General features: G+C 39.5%; 1 protein-coding gene across 32 annotated transcripts in view; it reads right to left on the minus strand.

Annotated features, from left to right (window-relative positions):
* Window positions 1-17,964, minus strand: part of DST (dystonin) — a 471,262-nt gene that overhangs the window by 125,731 nt on the left and 327,567 nt on the right. For 22 of the 32 annotated variants that reach the window (XM_013045864.2, XM_045071198.1, XM_045071195.1 and 19 more), the window contains 9 exons: window positions 14,713-14,841; window positions 12,440-12,528; window positions 11,336-11,471; window positions 4,778-10,240; window positions 4,500-4,649; window positions 4,141-4,356; window positions 3,806-3,955; window positions 2,968-3,201; window positions 1,610-1,762 (listed from right to left, as the gene is read on the minus strand). In XM_013045864.2, the coding sequence (XP_012901318.1) occupies window positions 1,610-1,762; window positions 2,968-3,201; window positions 3,806-3,955; window positions 4,141-4,356; window positions 4,500-4,649; window positions 4,778-10,240; window positions 11,336-11,471; window positions 12,440-12,528; window positions 14,713-14,841 (6,720 nt within the window). Of the gene's footprint in view, window positions 1-1,609; window positions 1,763-2,967; window positions 3,202-3,805; window positions 3,956-4,140; window positions 4,357-4,499; window positions 4,650-4,777; window positions 10,241-11,335; window positions 11,472-12,439; window positions 12,529-14,712; window positions 14,842-14,959; window positions 17,838-17,964 lie in introns of those variants that run through there. The other 10 variants (XM_004772397.3, XM_004772396.3, XM_045071206.1 and 7 more) reach the window with 4 other exon arrangements.

Raw genomic sequence — 17,964 nt, forward strand, 5'->3', positions numbered from 1 at the left:
TAATGTGAAATCTCAAATGACATTAAAGAAAGTGTGAGATTTTCATATTTCTAAAACATAAAAATTTATGTTTCAGAACATGAACTTCAGGAGCGTGTAGGTGGCTCAATTGGTTAAGTGGCTGACTCTTGGTTTCAGCTTGGGTCACGATCTCACGGTCCCGGGATCAAGCCCGGCACTGGGCTCCACACTCAGCGGGGAGTCTGCTGAGGATTTCTCTCCCTCTCCCTCTGCCCCTCCTCCTGCTGTGTCTAAAATAAATAAATAAGTCTTTTTAAAAAAGAAAATAATGAATTTAATAATATAATCTATACGAATTTGCTCACACCAGATATTATCACGCTATATGAACACATTTATAGGAGCTTTTAAAGACATGACACTACTATTTACTATTTATTCAGTTTCTAAACATTTATTTTTTAATATATATTTATTACTCAGGATAAAAACAAATTCTCCCAGTGAACTAAGATAACTTCTTCTAAACTCCAAGGCTCTCTAATATGCAATGTTTGCTTCTTTGCCACAGTTGCTAGGAAGCTCAAAATTAGGATCTCTCCTCAGCAGTTATAGCTTCCCTCCATCTAGATTTCTGTATGGAATTTTTCTCTTCTTTTCCTCCTTTATTTTGTGTTTTCATTCTCCAAATTATACTGTTTGAACTTTCGCAATATTTTTCCGTATTTTTAATTTAAGCTTTATCAAATCATTCTAAGTATTTGAATGGAAAGAGATACTACTTACTGAGCCACTATTATGTGCCATTAACTGTGCTAGTCACTTAATTAACACACAGCATTTGCTTAACTCCTACAATCAGTGAGGTATGACCAACAAAGAAACTAAGGCTTGAAGAGGTTCTTTATAAAGCTAACAGTGTGGAGTATCTTGCATTTGAACCAAGAGCTATCTAGTTATCATGAGAATGTTCTTTCTCCTGACACCAAAATCAGGCTATCTTTACCTCTCTTTATTGTTTGTTCATGTGATGAAGAGGGACAAATTGTGGAGAAAGATGAAAGGAATAGGAAGTTAAGAAAGAGAAAGAACCCAGACAAATAGCTACTGTACAACTGAGTGAGCTGGCTTTAAGGGGAGACAAGTTTTAACTCCTTACACCAGATACTTCCATTAGCAACCTCCTTTTTTTTTTTTTTTTTAAAAAGGTGGCTTACTATTATATAGTAGTTCTTTTTCTTTTTTCTTTTTTTTTTTTTTTAAAGATTTTATTTATTTATTTGACAGAGAGAGATCACAGGTAGGAAGAGAGGCAGGCAGAGAGAGAGAGGAGGAAGCAGGCTCCCTGCTGAGCAGAGAGCCCGATGTGGGTGGGACTTGATCCCAGGACCCTGAGATCATGACCTGAGCCGAAGGCAGTGGCTTAACCCACTGAGCCACCCAGGCACCCCATTAGCAACCTCCTTTACAGCGCCTTCCCTCAATATCTCACCAACATCAGTCAAGAAAATTATTGGCTTTCTTGAAGCTGGAAATGTAACTCTTAGTATCAAGTTGAAAGCTCACCTTGGCTCAGAATAGCTGACATGACTTGCTAATAATACTATTAGTATCAACAGAGAGCTGCTGATGCAAAACCAAATTTTACCTCCTGCTTGGACTGATACTTCTTTAACTCAGTTGTGCCATCTCCAATCACGAAGGCTTCCTGGTGACCAATGAGGCGGTTTTCAGTCTGGGTGAGGAGATCGCATATTCCTTGGAGTTTCTCTTTGTACTCCTGCTGACGTTCTGCCACGATCTAAACAGGGCAAAACCAAAGCACCTTAGATGTGTGGTCATAAACTCACTATTGTGATTCCTCCTTATGAGAACACATTTTGCAAGTTCTGCACATTGTACGAGTTCTAACTGCAAAATCAGAACATATCTTGCAAGTTTTTCTGTGTATGCTGTAAACATGATAGCAGTGGGGTACATATGGAGCAAGGTGACACAGAAAGTAAGAGCATGTCCCGTATACAAAGAAGGAGCTCATGTTCGGATGAAACTGCTCAGGAGAATACTGGCCATGCATATGGGTAAGAGATGGAGCTTCTGACCCACAGGAAGGAACATTCCATGTTCTTAAGCTCTCGAAACCTGCGACACACACAATTAATTCTGCAAAAGGATATCAAAACAGAAGTTAGTTGTGGTTTGTATGTTAACGTATCTGCTATGTGTACTTGGGTTATCATGCGGAAGACAACGCCTAGGGGCTTCAAGAAAAACTAAAAGGAGCACTGCATGCAATGTTTTTACTTAATTACTGTGCCTAATTCCACTGCCACCCCTCTGCTCATTAGATATAGCACTCTAATATAATTCACTCGATCAAGAGATTAATTTGGTAAATCAGTACTAATACTCGCACCTTTCCTTTTCCTACTATTTATACACTAGTTATGCATCTTAAAGCCACTCACTGATCATGTTTCCTAGAAGCCCAACACATGCCAGGCAAGTAAAATCATTCTTTTATTAGTGCTCACAGTACTACCAGGTAAGCACGGTTACTATTTCATATTTACCACTGAGAAAACCATGATTGAGCAATGTGCCCTAGGTCACACATGACTGAAGGTAGCTGGGAGGTGAGCTCAGCCACTCTGACTCCAGAGCCCATGCTCCGTGCTGCTGTGCCCTCCTTCCTCCCAGTGGGAAAAGATACCTTACTCTTCTTTGTCCATATGTTCATCAATTTATCAAAATCTGAGCGCATCCATATTTCCTATTCCCCCCCAAAAATCAAGACTCCCACTTGAAAATGGTGGTTTCAGGGAGTCATAAAAATTAAAATAAACTATAGCATTCTTGTGGAAAATAATATTCTTATATATTCCAGCATCTCTCCATTATACCCTGTCCACTAACTGCCTTTCTGGATCCTGGGGTATCCACATAACAGGTTTCACACAAAAGAACTAAAAACAAAGAATTCCAGCTCCACAAAGAAAGGCAAACCTTCTGATCATCAAGATCTTGTTCTAGCTGTAACTGAGCCTTTAGGTGCTCTACCCGGGCAGTTACTGATTCCTGCACATCAAGAAAACACTTCTGAGTGGTATTTAGGAGCCTCAGGAGTTGTTTGCTTTGGCTGGGAGACAGGTCTTGTGCACACTCAGAAATGAAGAACTGCACATCAAGGGCAGTGGCCTCCAGCTGCACTTTGGTGTGTCCAAGGTCTTTTAACACGTTCTGTGAACAAAACAGTGCAAGTTATAAAATGGGAAGTAAGCCATAATATAAAACTTGTATTGATAATATTTAAAAATATCCTTCTTCTATCAGGGACTCAAGGTTTTACTGACATGTTTTCATGATTCGGTTAGTCAAAAATCTATTCAGCACCTGATAGTGGATGGTAATGATGAAATTATTTAAATACTATGGTACTTAATATTATATGGGAAGATAATTTCTCTAAGAATTTTTCAGTTTTCTGACTCAGGCCAGGAGCCTAAGATTCATTCATGAGGCATGCTATTCAAGTTAAGAACTATGATGTACTTTTAAGACTAATTTAAAAACTACATATTTATGTGACTAATACATACATGAATATAAATCTTAAGATGTCAGTGGTGGTAAGGCACTGATAAGGCAGTTGGGAAAGCATCAGAATGATAACCATATGTTGTGATTATTTCATGGTTGTGTTAGTTATGAACAAACATCTCTTAGAGACAAGGAAGAAAATAACCTTTTAAGATTTAGCAGTCATGATTGTTCCTGTAAACAGTTGTTATATTAAACCTGGAGGTTTTTAAATGTACTTTATCTCATTTGTTTTAATACTTGCCTTGAGAAATTCCAAAGTTCTCTTCACATGTTCAGCGTCTTGTACATTCACAATCTCAATATCCTTCACAGACTTGCTCTTCTCGGATATCCAAGATGAGAAAGACTCCAGTTTCTGTAGAAATTCTTCATAGGAAACTGCTAGTTTAGACTAGAAAATAAAATCATGTGTTCATTTCAATTACCAAATTTCAAATTCCTACAAAAACTGGCTCTGTTTCAAGGCCCTAGCAGTATTAAAACAAAAAAGACTTCATCTCATGACTAAATTTTCAAATAATCAAATTTTCTTCAAAACTCAAATTCTGACTTGGCGTGAAATGCTTCGATGCCTACCATTTCGGAGTCAATTGCAAGCATGACGTGTTTCATTCTTTCTGAAGACACACTGCTAAGGGAAGAGAAAGAAGTCTGCAAATTTTGGTGGCTAGTCCTCAATTCCTCCAGCTGTCCAGTGGGGAAGTCACTGGGAAGAGACTCTAAAAACTCTTCTGCCAACTTCATGTCTTTTCTTAAAAGAACAGCAATTGGAGCCAATCCCAATTCAAATGTCTGCGAAAAACAGATATCCCAGAACCATTCAGTGAAAACACCAATCACAATCCATTCTAAATGTAAGAGTAAAGCCCAATGCTCATTTTTCCAAGTTAACACCAGCTGACAACCATTCGTAACAGGCAGTGGACAGTTCTTACCTCTAACTGTTTAAGTTGTTTCCTCAAAGCTTCCAGATTATTATCCAGAGACTCCTGGCTGTCTAAAGGGGGCTTCATATCTTGAAGTAAAGCCAAATACTCATGCATTTTTGATGTGTGCTGTGAACACTGCTGTAATTCAGTGGAAAACTAAACACAAATTTGGACATTTTAATTCAATAGCCTTTACATTGTTTTTTAAAGCAAATAAAATATATGGGGTTATTCCCAAATGTTTCATGCAGCTACTACCATATAAAAATGTAAAATCAACTTACTTGTTCCACTGAGCTATCTCCAGACGTCATTCCTTTTGACCCTGAAATACTTTCCAAATGGTCCGGGGTATCACTGCATAGCTCCCCCAGCTTCTCATCGCTTGGCAATGCTGATGTACACACAGTAGAACTTTCTAGTCTAATATCTTTTATATTTTGTGAACTAAGGGAACAATGGTTTTCTTCTTTGCTTTTAAGATCATCAAGAATGTGTGACTTTTCATCCACCATCTCAGGAGTAGTGGGTGATTTTTGATTCAAGTCACTGACCTGTTCCACCTTCTCTGAGTACGTGTCAGCCAGCAGCTTGTAGAAAATATTTTCAAGTTGCAATGGAGCTACTTTAGAGGTTATACCTCTTTTCTCTAGCTCATACTCCATCTGGGTTAATTCTTTTATCAATTCAATTGCTCCAGTAATTTTCTGCTTATACTGATTTTGCCTAAGTATATCAAGGAGAAGCTCAGACTTCAGATTTGCAATACAGAACGGATCATTGCTGCTCTCTGCTTTCAGTTCTGGTGAGTTATTCACAGGGGAAACCCCAGAACAGTCACCAACTTCAAAGTCACTGGGCACACCAGATGCTTTATTTGCCAGCTGTGATATGCTAACTCTTTTAATTAAGTTTTGAAGTAAAGTTTTGGTGTCTGCACAGACTGAAGATTCTTCAACCTCTTGAGGATTCATAGGGCCTTCTTCCAGTATACTTTTTAAGATATCCTTTACATCCTCAACAAATACCTGAGATAACTCAGGAAACTGAACCTCCTTTTCTTGGAGTCCTAGAGACAAGGTGTGTTCCTTTTGCTGCTGTTGCTCAATTATTTCCACCCTACTGTTAATTTCTGATAATGAGCAGGCTGTGCTTAAAGGGCTCCTGGAGTTACCATTTCTTATTCCATTTGTGCAGAGTTCTGGTGGCACAAAATTGTTACTTTCCCCCTGGTCTTCCATACTTCTAAGAGGTAAGATTGACAGTGTGCTTTCCTTACTTTCTGGTGTGAACTGAGCCATTCCTGTTCCCCCTTCTGAGGCACTTTCTTTAGTACAAGGACCACTCTGTCGGGCCATCTCATTTAGAGGTGAGATTTCCTGGGTAAGAGTTGTCTTCTCTTTTACATCATTTACTCTGAACTGTACGTGCCCCTTCACAGCAGGGGAAGCTGTTAGAACACAGCTTGGGATACCTTCACTGGGTTTTGAGACATCCTTTGCTTTTACATCTTTTGTACAATGTTTTAAATAAGTGAACAGGTCAGAGGCTTTCTTAGGCCCATCAGTGAATGAATCTCTCTCAGTACTTGTATCCCCTTCGGACAACAGAATGTCTGAAGTCAAGTCAGCACCGAACACTCTGGAAACTGAGGAGTCAAATATTTCTTCAAGATTCTCAAACTGAACAGGACTTTCGCATACCACTGTCTGTGGGTTCTCTGGTTCATCTCTAAGAGTTACACTTACTTTTTTCAGGCCTCCTTTCTGATTATGTTCTTCACTGTCTGTGATTTGTGGAAATGGACACTGGTCATTACCTAAAGCAAGACTCCCCATCGTACTTTCATTAGACAAAAGTCCAAGATACCTATTATCTTCTTGTAGACCTTCTCCTCGCACCTCTCCTCTACCTGAGCACACTTCATGAACTGGCGTTTCGTCTTCTGTTAGTATACTGCTTTGGTCGCCTTCCTTTACAATTACACCTCTTTCGTTTCCTTGATGCTCCTTGGCAGTTACCGAGGCTATGGATGACAAACGGCTTTCCTCAGCGGGCTTTCCCATTAAATCGGGCTCAGAACAAATGATAGCATCAAAAGATGAGCAGACTGGAAGGGTCACATTCTTGGAATATGGATCTCCACCTTTCACAGAGTCAGTAGATTCTGGCCCTTCGATCAACTTAATCTTCAGGTTCATTAGATCATTATCTACTTCAGAAGTTGAACAGGTATCAGTATTGTGTAAAATAGCTACCGAGCCAAAGATGTCTTCTGATTCAGCGTCTTTAGTGATTGGCAACAATATATCCTTAAGGGCCAGCTCATGATTCAACGGATTTTCTGGGCTTTTTCCAACAACCTCAGTTGTATATTCTTGAAGGTTGCTTCTTTCCATAACCAAGCTCCTTTTACTAGTTGATTCTAGCTGTAAAGCATTTACACCTTGCTGGTTTTCTAAAGAACTGCAGTTGTGCATTCTATCCAGGAGAATTCTTTCATTAACACTCTGACTGTCCTGAGTGTTTTCCTTTTCACCTACTGCAGTGGCATGCAACTGGCTATCTGTATCTGCAGGCTTATCCTGGCGCCAGGGCTCCTCACTGTCACCTTCTACTCCTTCTTCATCATCGCCATCATCATCATCACTGTCATATACGTAATCCCCATAACTTTCTTCACTTTGCATAGAATCTAACTGCTCAGTTTCAGATGTAAAATCTTGTCCAGTTATATGTTCTTCTGTTCCCCCTCTCCAACACCCAGCGTCATCAAATTTTAACAAAGCACTAAAGCTCTCTTTTCTTCCTCCAATTTCATAATCAGTTGATGAGTCAGACTCATCACCTTCAAGGCTGTTTGAGCTTTCTCTTTCTGATACAGTTTCCAGCAATGATCCGTTGCCCTCATGTGAGCCAACTGAACCTGAATGGATTCTCTCACCAAGATCGACTCCAGCATTCTTGGTAGCCATGAGAACACCCTGGGGAGACTCTGGGCCTCCCCTCACACTTAGGCTGTCAACCAGTGCCCCCTGGGCTATCACAGAACTTCCATTCTCTCTTGAAATATCATAAAATCCATCCCCAGAGGGAGCAGCCCCATCAGTTTCCTCTTGCAGTGTGGCATAGTCCTCAGGCTGTAAACAATCACGATCGTCCCCTTCCAGAAGCAGAGAATCATGGTCGTCATCTTCAGACAAGGGAGTATCATAAAAATCATCTTCACTGTCAGTGTCTGTTTCTGTCACACTTGGCTGATCATCCAGGAGTGATGTTTCATAGTCGCCAGCACCAACAGTTCCTTCAAGCAGCAGTGGGCTGCAGACAGAAGATGAGCCCTGCGGGGTCATGGCACAGGTGTCCTCTTCCATTTTGGACCCAGATGGCTTGTCTTCAGGTTTCTGTGAAGAGGCAGCACCCAATTTTTCCTCTTCGCCATAAGTTTCTGAAATACATTTATCATCGCAAGACTGGACCAGAGGAGGACTGTCACCTATATTTACAGGTTTCTGTTGAGAGCGTTCTCCCTGTAAACTGATATTGATCGCTGCAATTCCCAGAAACTGCTCTTGAAAAGTCTCTCCCATTCGTTGACCTGACAGCTTGGTTTGGTCACTGAGGGGCGATGTGGAGTCTTCACATTTATTTCCATTGCTCTCTAGGGTAGGTATGTCATTAAGGCTTTCCTGGTCATTCCTCAATTTATCATGACTTAGCAAGGCACTCAGCCTGGGAGAATAGTCAAAGATTGTCAAATCCCTGCTTATATTACCTTCATTCTCTTTTTCATTCAAGTCACAGATCATACTAGTTTTTGATCTCATAATAGGATTTGTTATCGAATCACTTGCAAAGTTTTGAATATTTTTAGAATGACTACATTCACTGACATGTTCACTTGTTCCAACTTGACCTTGATTTTCACTGTTTTTAAGTATGCCTTCAGAGTCTTGTCTAAGCATGCCAAATGCTACAAGCCCAGGCTGTGCTGAATAGGATGCAGAATTGGAAACACACACACTGGATGAAGTCTTGACTATATGATCAGTTGCTATTCTATTTTCCAGGTTTTCTGACTCACAGAATTCACTACTGGTAATGTTATTTCCCATTTCATTAAACTCCTCATCTATGGCATGCTTTCTGTCTTCAGGGATTTCTTTATGCTTAGGTTCTCTACAATGCCATGTACCAAAACTATTCGGCGAAGCTAACCTGTCATTCTTTTCTTCACTTGGAGCATTATTCAGAAAAACACCAGGGAGTCTTAAGGTATCAAGACATTCTTTGATGGATGTGCCCTCAAATTCTGCACTACAGCCTTCCAGCAGCATCCCAACAGCCTCATTCAAGTCTCCATCATACAGCAAGAGCCTCTGCCCTGTGTTTGCATCCATATAGCTATTTATCATCAAATAAGACAAAAATAATTTTTTAGTTTGTTCTGAGCTCTGAGTTGCCACCGGCTCTTCTCCATCAAAAACATCCTCTTCTTGCCTGTAATCATGGACTGTGGATGGTTGGAATTTACAGAAAGAGAGCCATCTTCTGGCATTTTTACAAGCTTCTAAACCCCCCAAATCTGGCATTTTATCAGGCAGCATTATATTTTTCAAAATCGATGCTGTGTTATTATCTATAATTCCCAGCTGCTTAGCAACATCCAAACCAATGACTTGAGAAGTTTCTGGAATATAAAGAGCAGCTATTTTCTGCCTGCCATTCAGGATTTTGTAAGCCAATTCATTTGTAATCAATTCTTGCTGCAAGGAAGACGATGTAGGAAATATTTCACCAGAGTGAGGCCAAATGAGTCCAACATAGCCTCGCTGAGCCTCTAGGACCAAAAGAGCACTGCTTGAAGTAATTAGATCACACTGGACCGCTTCGTCCACCGTCAAACGTTTAGGAGGGTCTGAGTGGATGATTCCGCCTGTTTGAACCTGATATGTGAGAATACTGTTAGCCATGTCTCTGTCAATCACCCCTTCTGCTACAGCTTCTTCAACGGTCATTCTCTGATCAGAGCTGCAACTGATGAGACCCCCGGAAAGAAGCTGTGCACCTAATAACCTAAACATGGTTTCACGGTCTATAAGACCTTCATGAGCTGCCCTTAAAATGCTTATGTTTCTTCCACATTTTAATGTTATTCTGCCTCCTTCTTGCGGTCTCACAGGTAGAAGCCGCAACCCAGTGTTTTCCTGTAAAATACTTCTTTGTATAATATCTGCTAAAGACACCTTCTCAGCAGTGCAGGGGTCAATAAGATCTTTACATGTGTTTTGCCTTTCCAGGACTTTAGAAAATAGTGCTGAGGAAACCAGGTTCTGTTGGAAAGCCTTCTGCAGGGTCAACTGTTCTCCTGTGGCTGGAGTGACTAGAAAGCCTGTGGAAAGCAGTATCTCGAGAACTCTGATGGCCATGGATTCTGATATCATGCCTTGGGCCAAAGCTTCCAGCACTGGAATTGTGGGAGATGATATAGTAGAAATGATCTCCTTTACTTGATTTAGTTCTTTGAGTTGGCACAAAACTTGCTCATCAATAAGGCCATGACTTGCAGCATCTTGGAGGTCAAAACATTTTCTTAATTTTGGTGAAATGAGACCAGAAATCATTAGCTGTGTCTCAAGCAACCTGATTCCTGTGTCATAGTCTAGAAGGCCTCTTAAAACGGCCTGAAAGACGGAAAGTACTTCTCCAGTTGTCTGATCAACGGTGCCACCAATCACTTTATCCAGCTGAAAAGAGAACAGAAAATTCTCAGATCAGTCAGTGACCCAAGGGTGGGCAGAATTTCATGAAACTTAGTTTGCATTTTTTTAAGAAATAAATACACTTCAACATAAAAATCCTCTACTTACCAAGGCGCAGCAATGCTGTGAATGTTAGGCAGCTCAAATGCACAAGTGATCTATGTCAGTGATCTATTCAACAGCACAGGATGTGATAAAAGCTTTGAAAACAACATGCATCTGTGAATTGAAAACTTAATATTGTGTACATTAACAAGGTTAGTGAGGACACAACAGAGTAAATGATGATAGTGAGAAAACAGAACACATACCTAAGAAGGCAAATCATGCTCTCTGCAATTGGGTGAGATTAGTTGACTGACATGAAAGAGAGTACCAAACCCCATGCTATTGATGTTTACAGCATACAGACTTCTTTGCAGACAGTAAAAAACTAATGAACCAGAAAAATTGTTACATACCCCCAAAATGTGACAAATACTGTGTATAGTATTCCAGGGAGTAAGGGAATTGAATACAAGGATAACTTTTTCAACACCGAATATTATGTTGAATATTGTGAATATGTATTGTCGAGTTTCAAAAGTTTAAAGACAGGCCAAATTTTAAGTGATTCCTGTTACATTTTAAGAAGATGCTAGGGCATCATCACTATAACAAATGGCCCAGTATTCCTCCAGTAAATCTCACGATTATCTCTGAAAATGAAACTAGTGCATAACACTCTAGTGTCATCTTTAAAGATGAGTTGAAGCTATTTTATAACATCATATTTATATAGTAAAATACCTAATACAGCAGTAGAAGAATGGCTTTTAAAGAGAAGAGTTAGAAAAATGAATGATTCTTTTCTTTTACCATGCAAGGCAGAGATTAAGATGTCACAGAAACTGATGACAGCAAGTGTAAGACTGCATTTAATAAACAACACTGAAATCTCTAAATACTTAGATAAACTCCATCCATGTTTTTTCCATGTACACAAATTCAAGGTCATTTATCACTGACATACATTTCTACAACCATGCGATAAAACTAAGACTCTTGAAACAGCTTCATGTTTTAAATAAATTATATTACCTTCTCCTCTACCTTTTTATCTCCTAAGGTTTGTGATTCTTGTAGTTGTTTCAGAGATTCACTAAAGAAAGAATTATAACTTTCTTGAAGAGATTTCACTTGTTTTTCCAATTCATTTCTTTCTTCATCTGTCATTCTAAAGTAACCAGAAAGCATGAAAAGAGGAATGCAAGTCTTCAAGTGATACGGACAACACATTAGGCTCAATGATTTTGTAAAGTAAAATCCCTTTCCAAACAAGCACATGATCGTAAAGTAAAACAAAACTTCATTTACAGATTGCTCAAGTCTCAGAATGTGTATAAAATTTAAGGATGGCCCTTACACATCCAGGAATCCTTCCCTCGCCTGAGAAAGAGACGGAGAGAAGGCTGTAAACTAACACATGAGCACTTCTCTAGCATACACACACATTTCTAAAATAACAACACTGTTATCCAACAGGGGAAAATATTCAAGTTAGCTCCAACATGGAAGTGGGACAGAATGATAGCATGACTCCAGATGAAACTTGTTCAAACTAAAGCATGAATAAAGATGAAATTAACAAGGAAATTAACCTGATTCTCTAAGGTACAATACAAAGTCATTGTGGCATAATCTTGGGGACAGCCCCAAAAAGGATTTTAGAAAAGGATAGTTTTTTTTCCCACCTGAGGCACTGGCTTAAATACATGAAGTACCTTGTTGGAAAAAGTAAGACCACAATATGAGAAACCAGGTTATCACAAGTCTCAGCAAAGAAAATGAAGATATCCATACATATTTTCCAAAAAGTAAAGTCATAGAGAGTCATAGAAAGTACTACTTAGAATTAAAACTTGGCTTCGAATCTTTACCACTCACTAGCTATCCACTCTTAACATTTTGGAGCCTGTTTTTTTTAATCACTAATATATGCGTATAATAGCTACATTTAGGATTTTGGTAAAGACTGTAAGTGACTAAAAGTAACTATCATATTGCTAAGTTTATAACTGTGTATTAAATAAATTTCTGAGTTTGATTTTTAAAATCTCAATTAAAATTTACCAGCTTTTGCTCTGCTTAACATGAAGACAACTTCTCTACTTTGAATAAAAGAGCTAATGAAAACCAACATACTTGTCTCCATGTTTTGCCAAAAATAGCTGCATGGTTTGAAGTGCTTCAGATAATTGCTCCTTTTTGGTTGATATTTCTTCACTGGAAATCTGCAAGGTTAAGAAAACGTACTCAAACTCTCCCCTCATAAAGACTAGAACATAGTAATTATTAAAAACTAATCAGGTTTTAGTTAAGATCCAAGTGATGGGTCTACTTTCTGGGTGGCCCAAGTTAATATCAGTGTGCAAGCCTGGATAAGAATAGTACTTTATCTAGAATAAAGATTAAGAGAAGTCTCTCTCTCTCTCTCTCTCTCTCTTTCTAGCCATAATTCCCCCATTTCCATTAGGAAGTGGTAATACAGCAGTACGTGGTTCTTGCATTTGTCACAGCCCAACTGTGAATTAAGGCTGCCCTAACTATCCCACATGTCCAGAGGTTCTTCACTGGCCCAGTGTCATCCTTGTATGGTGCAGCACTCAAAAACCCATGAACATAGGCCACTGCTCCATAAAAGTATCTGGCCTCCTCCAAGCTCCTGCATGCCCTGCTCCTTTTGAAAAAGTTATGGTGAAAGCATGAGTCTGTAGATCTGCAGACCAAGGTTAAATCATTTCTAAAATTTGCAAAATTCATTAGTGACATGGGAATGAAATTGATCTGAGGAAAAGCAAGAAGTTGTAACATTTTCTCCTAATGTCTCAACGGTATCATTTCTGAATACTCTATTTCAGAAACTGACTGCCACCCTTTTAGAGGAGCAGAAATGAGAGGAAGTGATAGACAAATGAAAAGGTGTATTTTCCTCCAATGGACTTCATTCAGAACAGAGTCAACTTAAAGTCTATTTTTCGCGATTATAGGTGATCATGAGGCCATAGTGATTTTTAACACACATTATTCTATCAAAGTACCTTAAATTTCACTTAATAGAAAGACCATCAAACAGAGATTATTAGAGATTTATAATTTAGGTGATGATCTGCATTTTGAAAGTGTCTGCCTACTTTTAGGTCTCCTAGATCTAAAGTGGATGTAGTAAAGTTTTAGGGAATTTATAAAACTGCAGAATAAGAAAATACCAAGCTTTGTAATCTACATCTCTCAAAAGAAACTTGTTCTCCCAAGAAATCCTGCCTAAAGTTTGTATTCCTACTTTAGTTCTTGCCTTATCTGATGGGGTGGGGGTAAGATGGATAGGGTATTTTAAACTAAATATTGGCACAAAGTTACTTTGAAGGTTTGGAGTTTAAAACACCAAATGTAATTGCTTTCCAACTTCTGATTTCTTCCACACTAATAGGAAATACAGTACATAGGACTAATATGGCTCTATTTCAAATGAATACTAATTCAAGTATACACTCAGGTCTACAAATTTCTCCAATGGGGAGCCCCGTTCAGTTACATCTGCCTGACATCATAGCCCAAATTAGATAAGACATTGAAGTTTCCCCCTATTTAATTATGTCAACAATGTCTGTTTCAACTGATGACCAGTGAACACTGATGCAGAGCGAGAAAAGGAAGCTAATGATGACCCCATTATTTCCAAAAGTCAGGGCAGAGGCAGAGGGGCAAGTGTAGGAAAAGTATTTGAGGAAAAATATTGCTTAATTTAGTGGAAACTTATTGTTTTTTAGTACAGCCTCAATTCTAGTGTTGTTACTGAGCATCAACACTGGACCTTAGCTCAACAACACCCAAAGAGCTTCTCACAGTACTGTCCAACAGACATCACGGGGCACTAACACCTCATGAGCTGGCTACTCAATGGCAGCCAGGCAGCTGGGGAACAGAAGAGAGCCCACAGCGCGAAAGAATTCACTTAGGTAAGGGAAAGAATCTAGAATTTCCAGTGATTGACTTTTTGTAAAAGACAAAGACCCAGGAAAGTACATGAAATCCTCAAAAATGTTAATACCCCCATTTTGTAGTTCTTTTGTTCTTGAACATTTTCGTTTACCTTTTTAAGAATGAGACCACATAGTTTTACTATAACGAGTGCACGGGTTTACTCTGGGCACAAAACAGAATGACTCAGCTCCTTAGCAACTCTCTTCACTATAATCAAGAAGCAGATCTAACCACTAGGAGCAGCAACAGTAAGACTAATAGAGTTCAGGCTCTGTAAGCAGAGATACTTCCTTCTGCTACAAACTGTGATTCCTTGGACAGGTTACTTAACCTCTCTGACCCTCATTATAACTGCCTACAATTTTTTTAGGTTCTGTCAATTCAGTAAATTCTATCCACTATTATTATTATTTAACCAGAACCTCAGCGAATACCTTTTGTTTAGAGAAGGTAGATTTTCCACCCTTCTCACCATCTTTCAATGTCTTGCTGATATTTGATACCCATTTCTGTAATTCTTTGGCTTTTTCAACATGTTCTTTCTTTTCTTCTTCCAGGGACCTCTGACAAGTGTGAGTGGTTTAAAAAAAAAAAAAGAAAGAAAGAAAGAAAGACATATTCCAGTAAATGTTTGAGCTGTTAAATGGACCTTTCCAGAGAAAATAAGAATGTAAAAATATGTTTTAATCACACACAGTATACTGAGCATTTTATTCATTCACTGAACCATGTTTATCACATCACATGGCAGATGTACTTCCACAATGTTTATGGTAGCAAAGAAAGCTGTGACACTCTAGAATGATCAGTCTAACCTCCCAGCTGGTCTATCAATATAGACAAATTAAAAAAACTCAATTTTATTCATGAAGCACTAGAAGATCTTTGAATTCTGCCTTTGCATTAGCATTACAATCACAGTGGTCTAGACAGAAAAGTATCAAAATGGAAATCGGAATGAACCATGAATGTGTACACACATATGAAAAATATACAGAATGAAGAAATATCTCTCCCCTTCTTCTAACACAATAATGCTACTTTTAATTATAGACTCTATGTGGAAATGGGAGACTGTGGTAAACATTTATTATGTAAAGGTTATAATGCAAGAAAAACTGAAAACCTCTTCCCTTTCCAAGGAGAAAAACACTGTAGCTTCATAGATGAGGTGGGCGAAGGGGAAAAATTTACATCCTTCTCTTTGATTCCATGGTGCCATCTGAAGTACTCTTTCAGCAAATGTAACGGATCATTTTAAAAATGTGAGCCCTAACGTCTGGCTGGATCTATTCCGCAATGAAGAATTCTGAAGAAAAGATGCTATAAACTTGCTGGCGTTCATCAAGCTTACTCCATATTCTAGGTAAAATATCTTTATTTTAGTGTCGGCAAAATCAAGACAAAACCAAAACAAAACCACTAACCTAAAAGCTAAAGGAAACCATTTTGAAGAACAGTAAATAATCTGTTACTTTCAATTTAAAAATTATTCTCTCTCCTAAACAGTCACCTATTTCCAGGCCTCAAGAGATTAACAGTGCTCTGAGTAGATGACATAATCGCTAGACTGTGTATTTAACTGATACGGTCATGCTCTGGACAGACCACATGAAGGGGAGAGCATCGGCCCTGTGCAAAGTTATTTAAACACGTCCTTTTATGAAGAATAGTAAAGGCTAGAAATCCCAGTCATCAAAGGTTCGGACACCTCTAAGAGTTTAAGACCTGTGTGGAAATCAAAATCAGCTTTCTCTAAAGCTTCTTTGTATGTCAACTTTCTTTTCGTTTGAGGGCATATTATATTTCTGACATAGGACTTCTGATCTTTGAGTTTCGTAGCAATGAAAACATCTATGATGCCCACTTGGAGAGCCTCTTCAATTGACAACCGGGAATGAACCTGTGGCTCCATCAACCCCCCTGTCAAGTACTGAAATTCCAAACATCTGATTCCCATTTCCTTACTTATGATATTTGCATTGACAGCCTCCACCACTGACATCACTTTGTTGGTGACAGGATGGCCAATCCCTGTGATTACTACCTCACACTGTCGCAGCTGCTGGGCAAACCCCTCGTCCACGAGGCCTCTATGCAAAGCCTCTGCCACCCGGTATTTTTTGCCAGTGAGAGGATCAATTATCCCCCCCGTGCTGACTTGGGCTTCAAGGCATCTGAGGGCAGTAATCCGGTCAACCAAATTCCTGCGGGAGGCCTTTAGGACAGAGATCCTTTCCCCACTGGTGGTCAGCCAGTAGCCGGCAACAGGACTGTGCAGATCCTTCTTGGGAACCAGCCGGCTCAGCAAGGAATCAGCGAGTTCTGTCAGTGTGATGAGCCCTTCCTGATACTTTCTGACCCAGGCTTTGTCCACAGCTCCCTGCTCTACAGCTTCATTAATATTGACCTGTAACCCCGTTTTAGTATCAGTCAGCATATGAGAAGGATGCCCGTAGGATTCAAAAAACGTGGCTTCCTTCCACTGATACTGTTGCCCTGAAAGCTCTAGGTAGGTACTTTTTTCAATTAGGTTTCTCTGGAAAGCCTCATATGCAGTCAGTTCTGCTCCCGTTTTAGTATCTACTACAGAAATCCTATGGGTTTTGCCTACATTGAGATTGGAAATGTTCCTCTCCCCAAAGGGAAACAGAAAGCACTGGCAATCTACATCAAATACACACATTCGCAGTAATTCGGAGTAATAGAGAGCTTGCTTGTTGTTGGGATTAGGAAAGACTCTTGAGTTGCTGGATGGCTCGTGTAAAAATTGTAGGATGGCATTATTTAACAAGCCTTGCTGCACAGCAACTTCTGGAGGAATGCGGATGCCCCTCACAGGGTCAATGACTCCCCCACTGGCAATCTGAGCCTCCAACATGTGTTTACCTCTTTGCCTGTCAAGCATTCTATTTTCCATAGCTTGGAACACTGACAACGTCTTAGAAGAATATGAATATCCCAGGGCTGCCTTCTCTGCCTCAAGGAGCCTAATTTTGAATTCGGGGTCAATAACTCCATTCAGGATTGCATCTTCAACAGAGTATGTCTGACCTGTATTGGGGTCAATTATAAAACCTGTTGCAGCCTGAGCTTCTAAAAAAGCTAAAGCCATCATTTTGTCTATTATGATTTTCTTGGCTGCTGAGGCAAAGGAAATCTTTTCTTTTGTGGATTCTAGGTAAAGCCCCGCGATGGAGGTGGCTTTGGTCAAAAACTTGCTAAGTGTTTTCTGAACTTCGTCAACAGTCTTGAGACCAAGTCGCAGCTGCTCAACTGTTTTTGCATCCAGAAGCTTGGCTTCAACCAACTGCCTACCAGTCACAGTGTGCCGGAGCCCCTGGAATTTAAATTCATCATCCCTAACTGAACACGTGTGATCGCCATCCACATTCTGGAAGGTCTCTGGTTCTGAGCCTTTCTTAAGCAAATCTCTCTGGAGTCCACCAGGTGCTCTGCACCCTCCAAGCATCCATTCCTCGGCACTGGGGCCTGGGCTCTTCTCTTGTTTTAATGTGGTGACTTCTGTGTGCATATCATACTGCTTGTTCTGAGCTATCTGTAACAGGAATTTATGAGACATTAAAATCATCTAAAGAACATTACATCACTTTACCCATCCTTAATCCAAACGTAATTCCTACGATAATGAAAGTTAAGTAGAGAGAGGAAAATTTTCAAACCAA

Source organism: Mustela putorius, unplaced genomic scaffold (genome assembly GCF_011764305.1).
Source record: "Mustela putorius furo isolate JIRA1106 unplaced genomic scaffold, ASM1176430v1.1 tig00003983_pilon_pilon_pilon, whole genome shotgun sequence".
In the NCBI taxonomy this organism is placed as follows: Eukaryota; Metazoa; Chordata; class Mammalia; order Carnivora; family Mustelidae; genus Mustela; species Mustela putorius.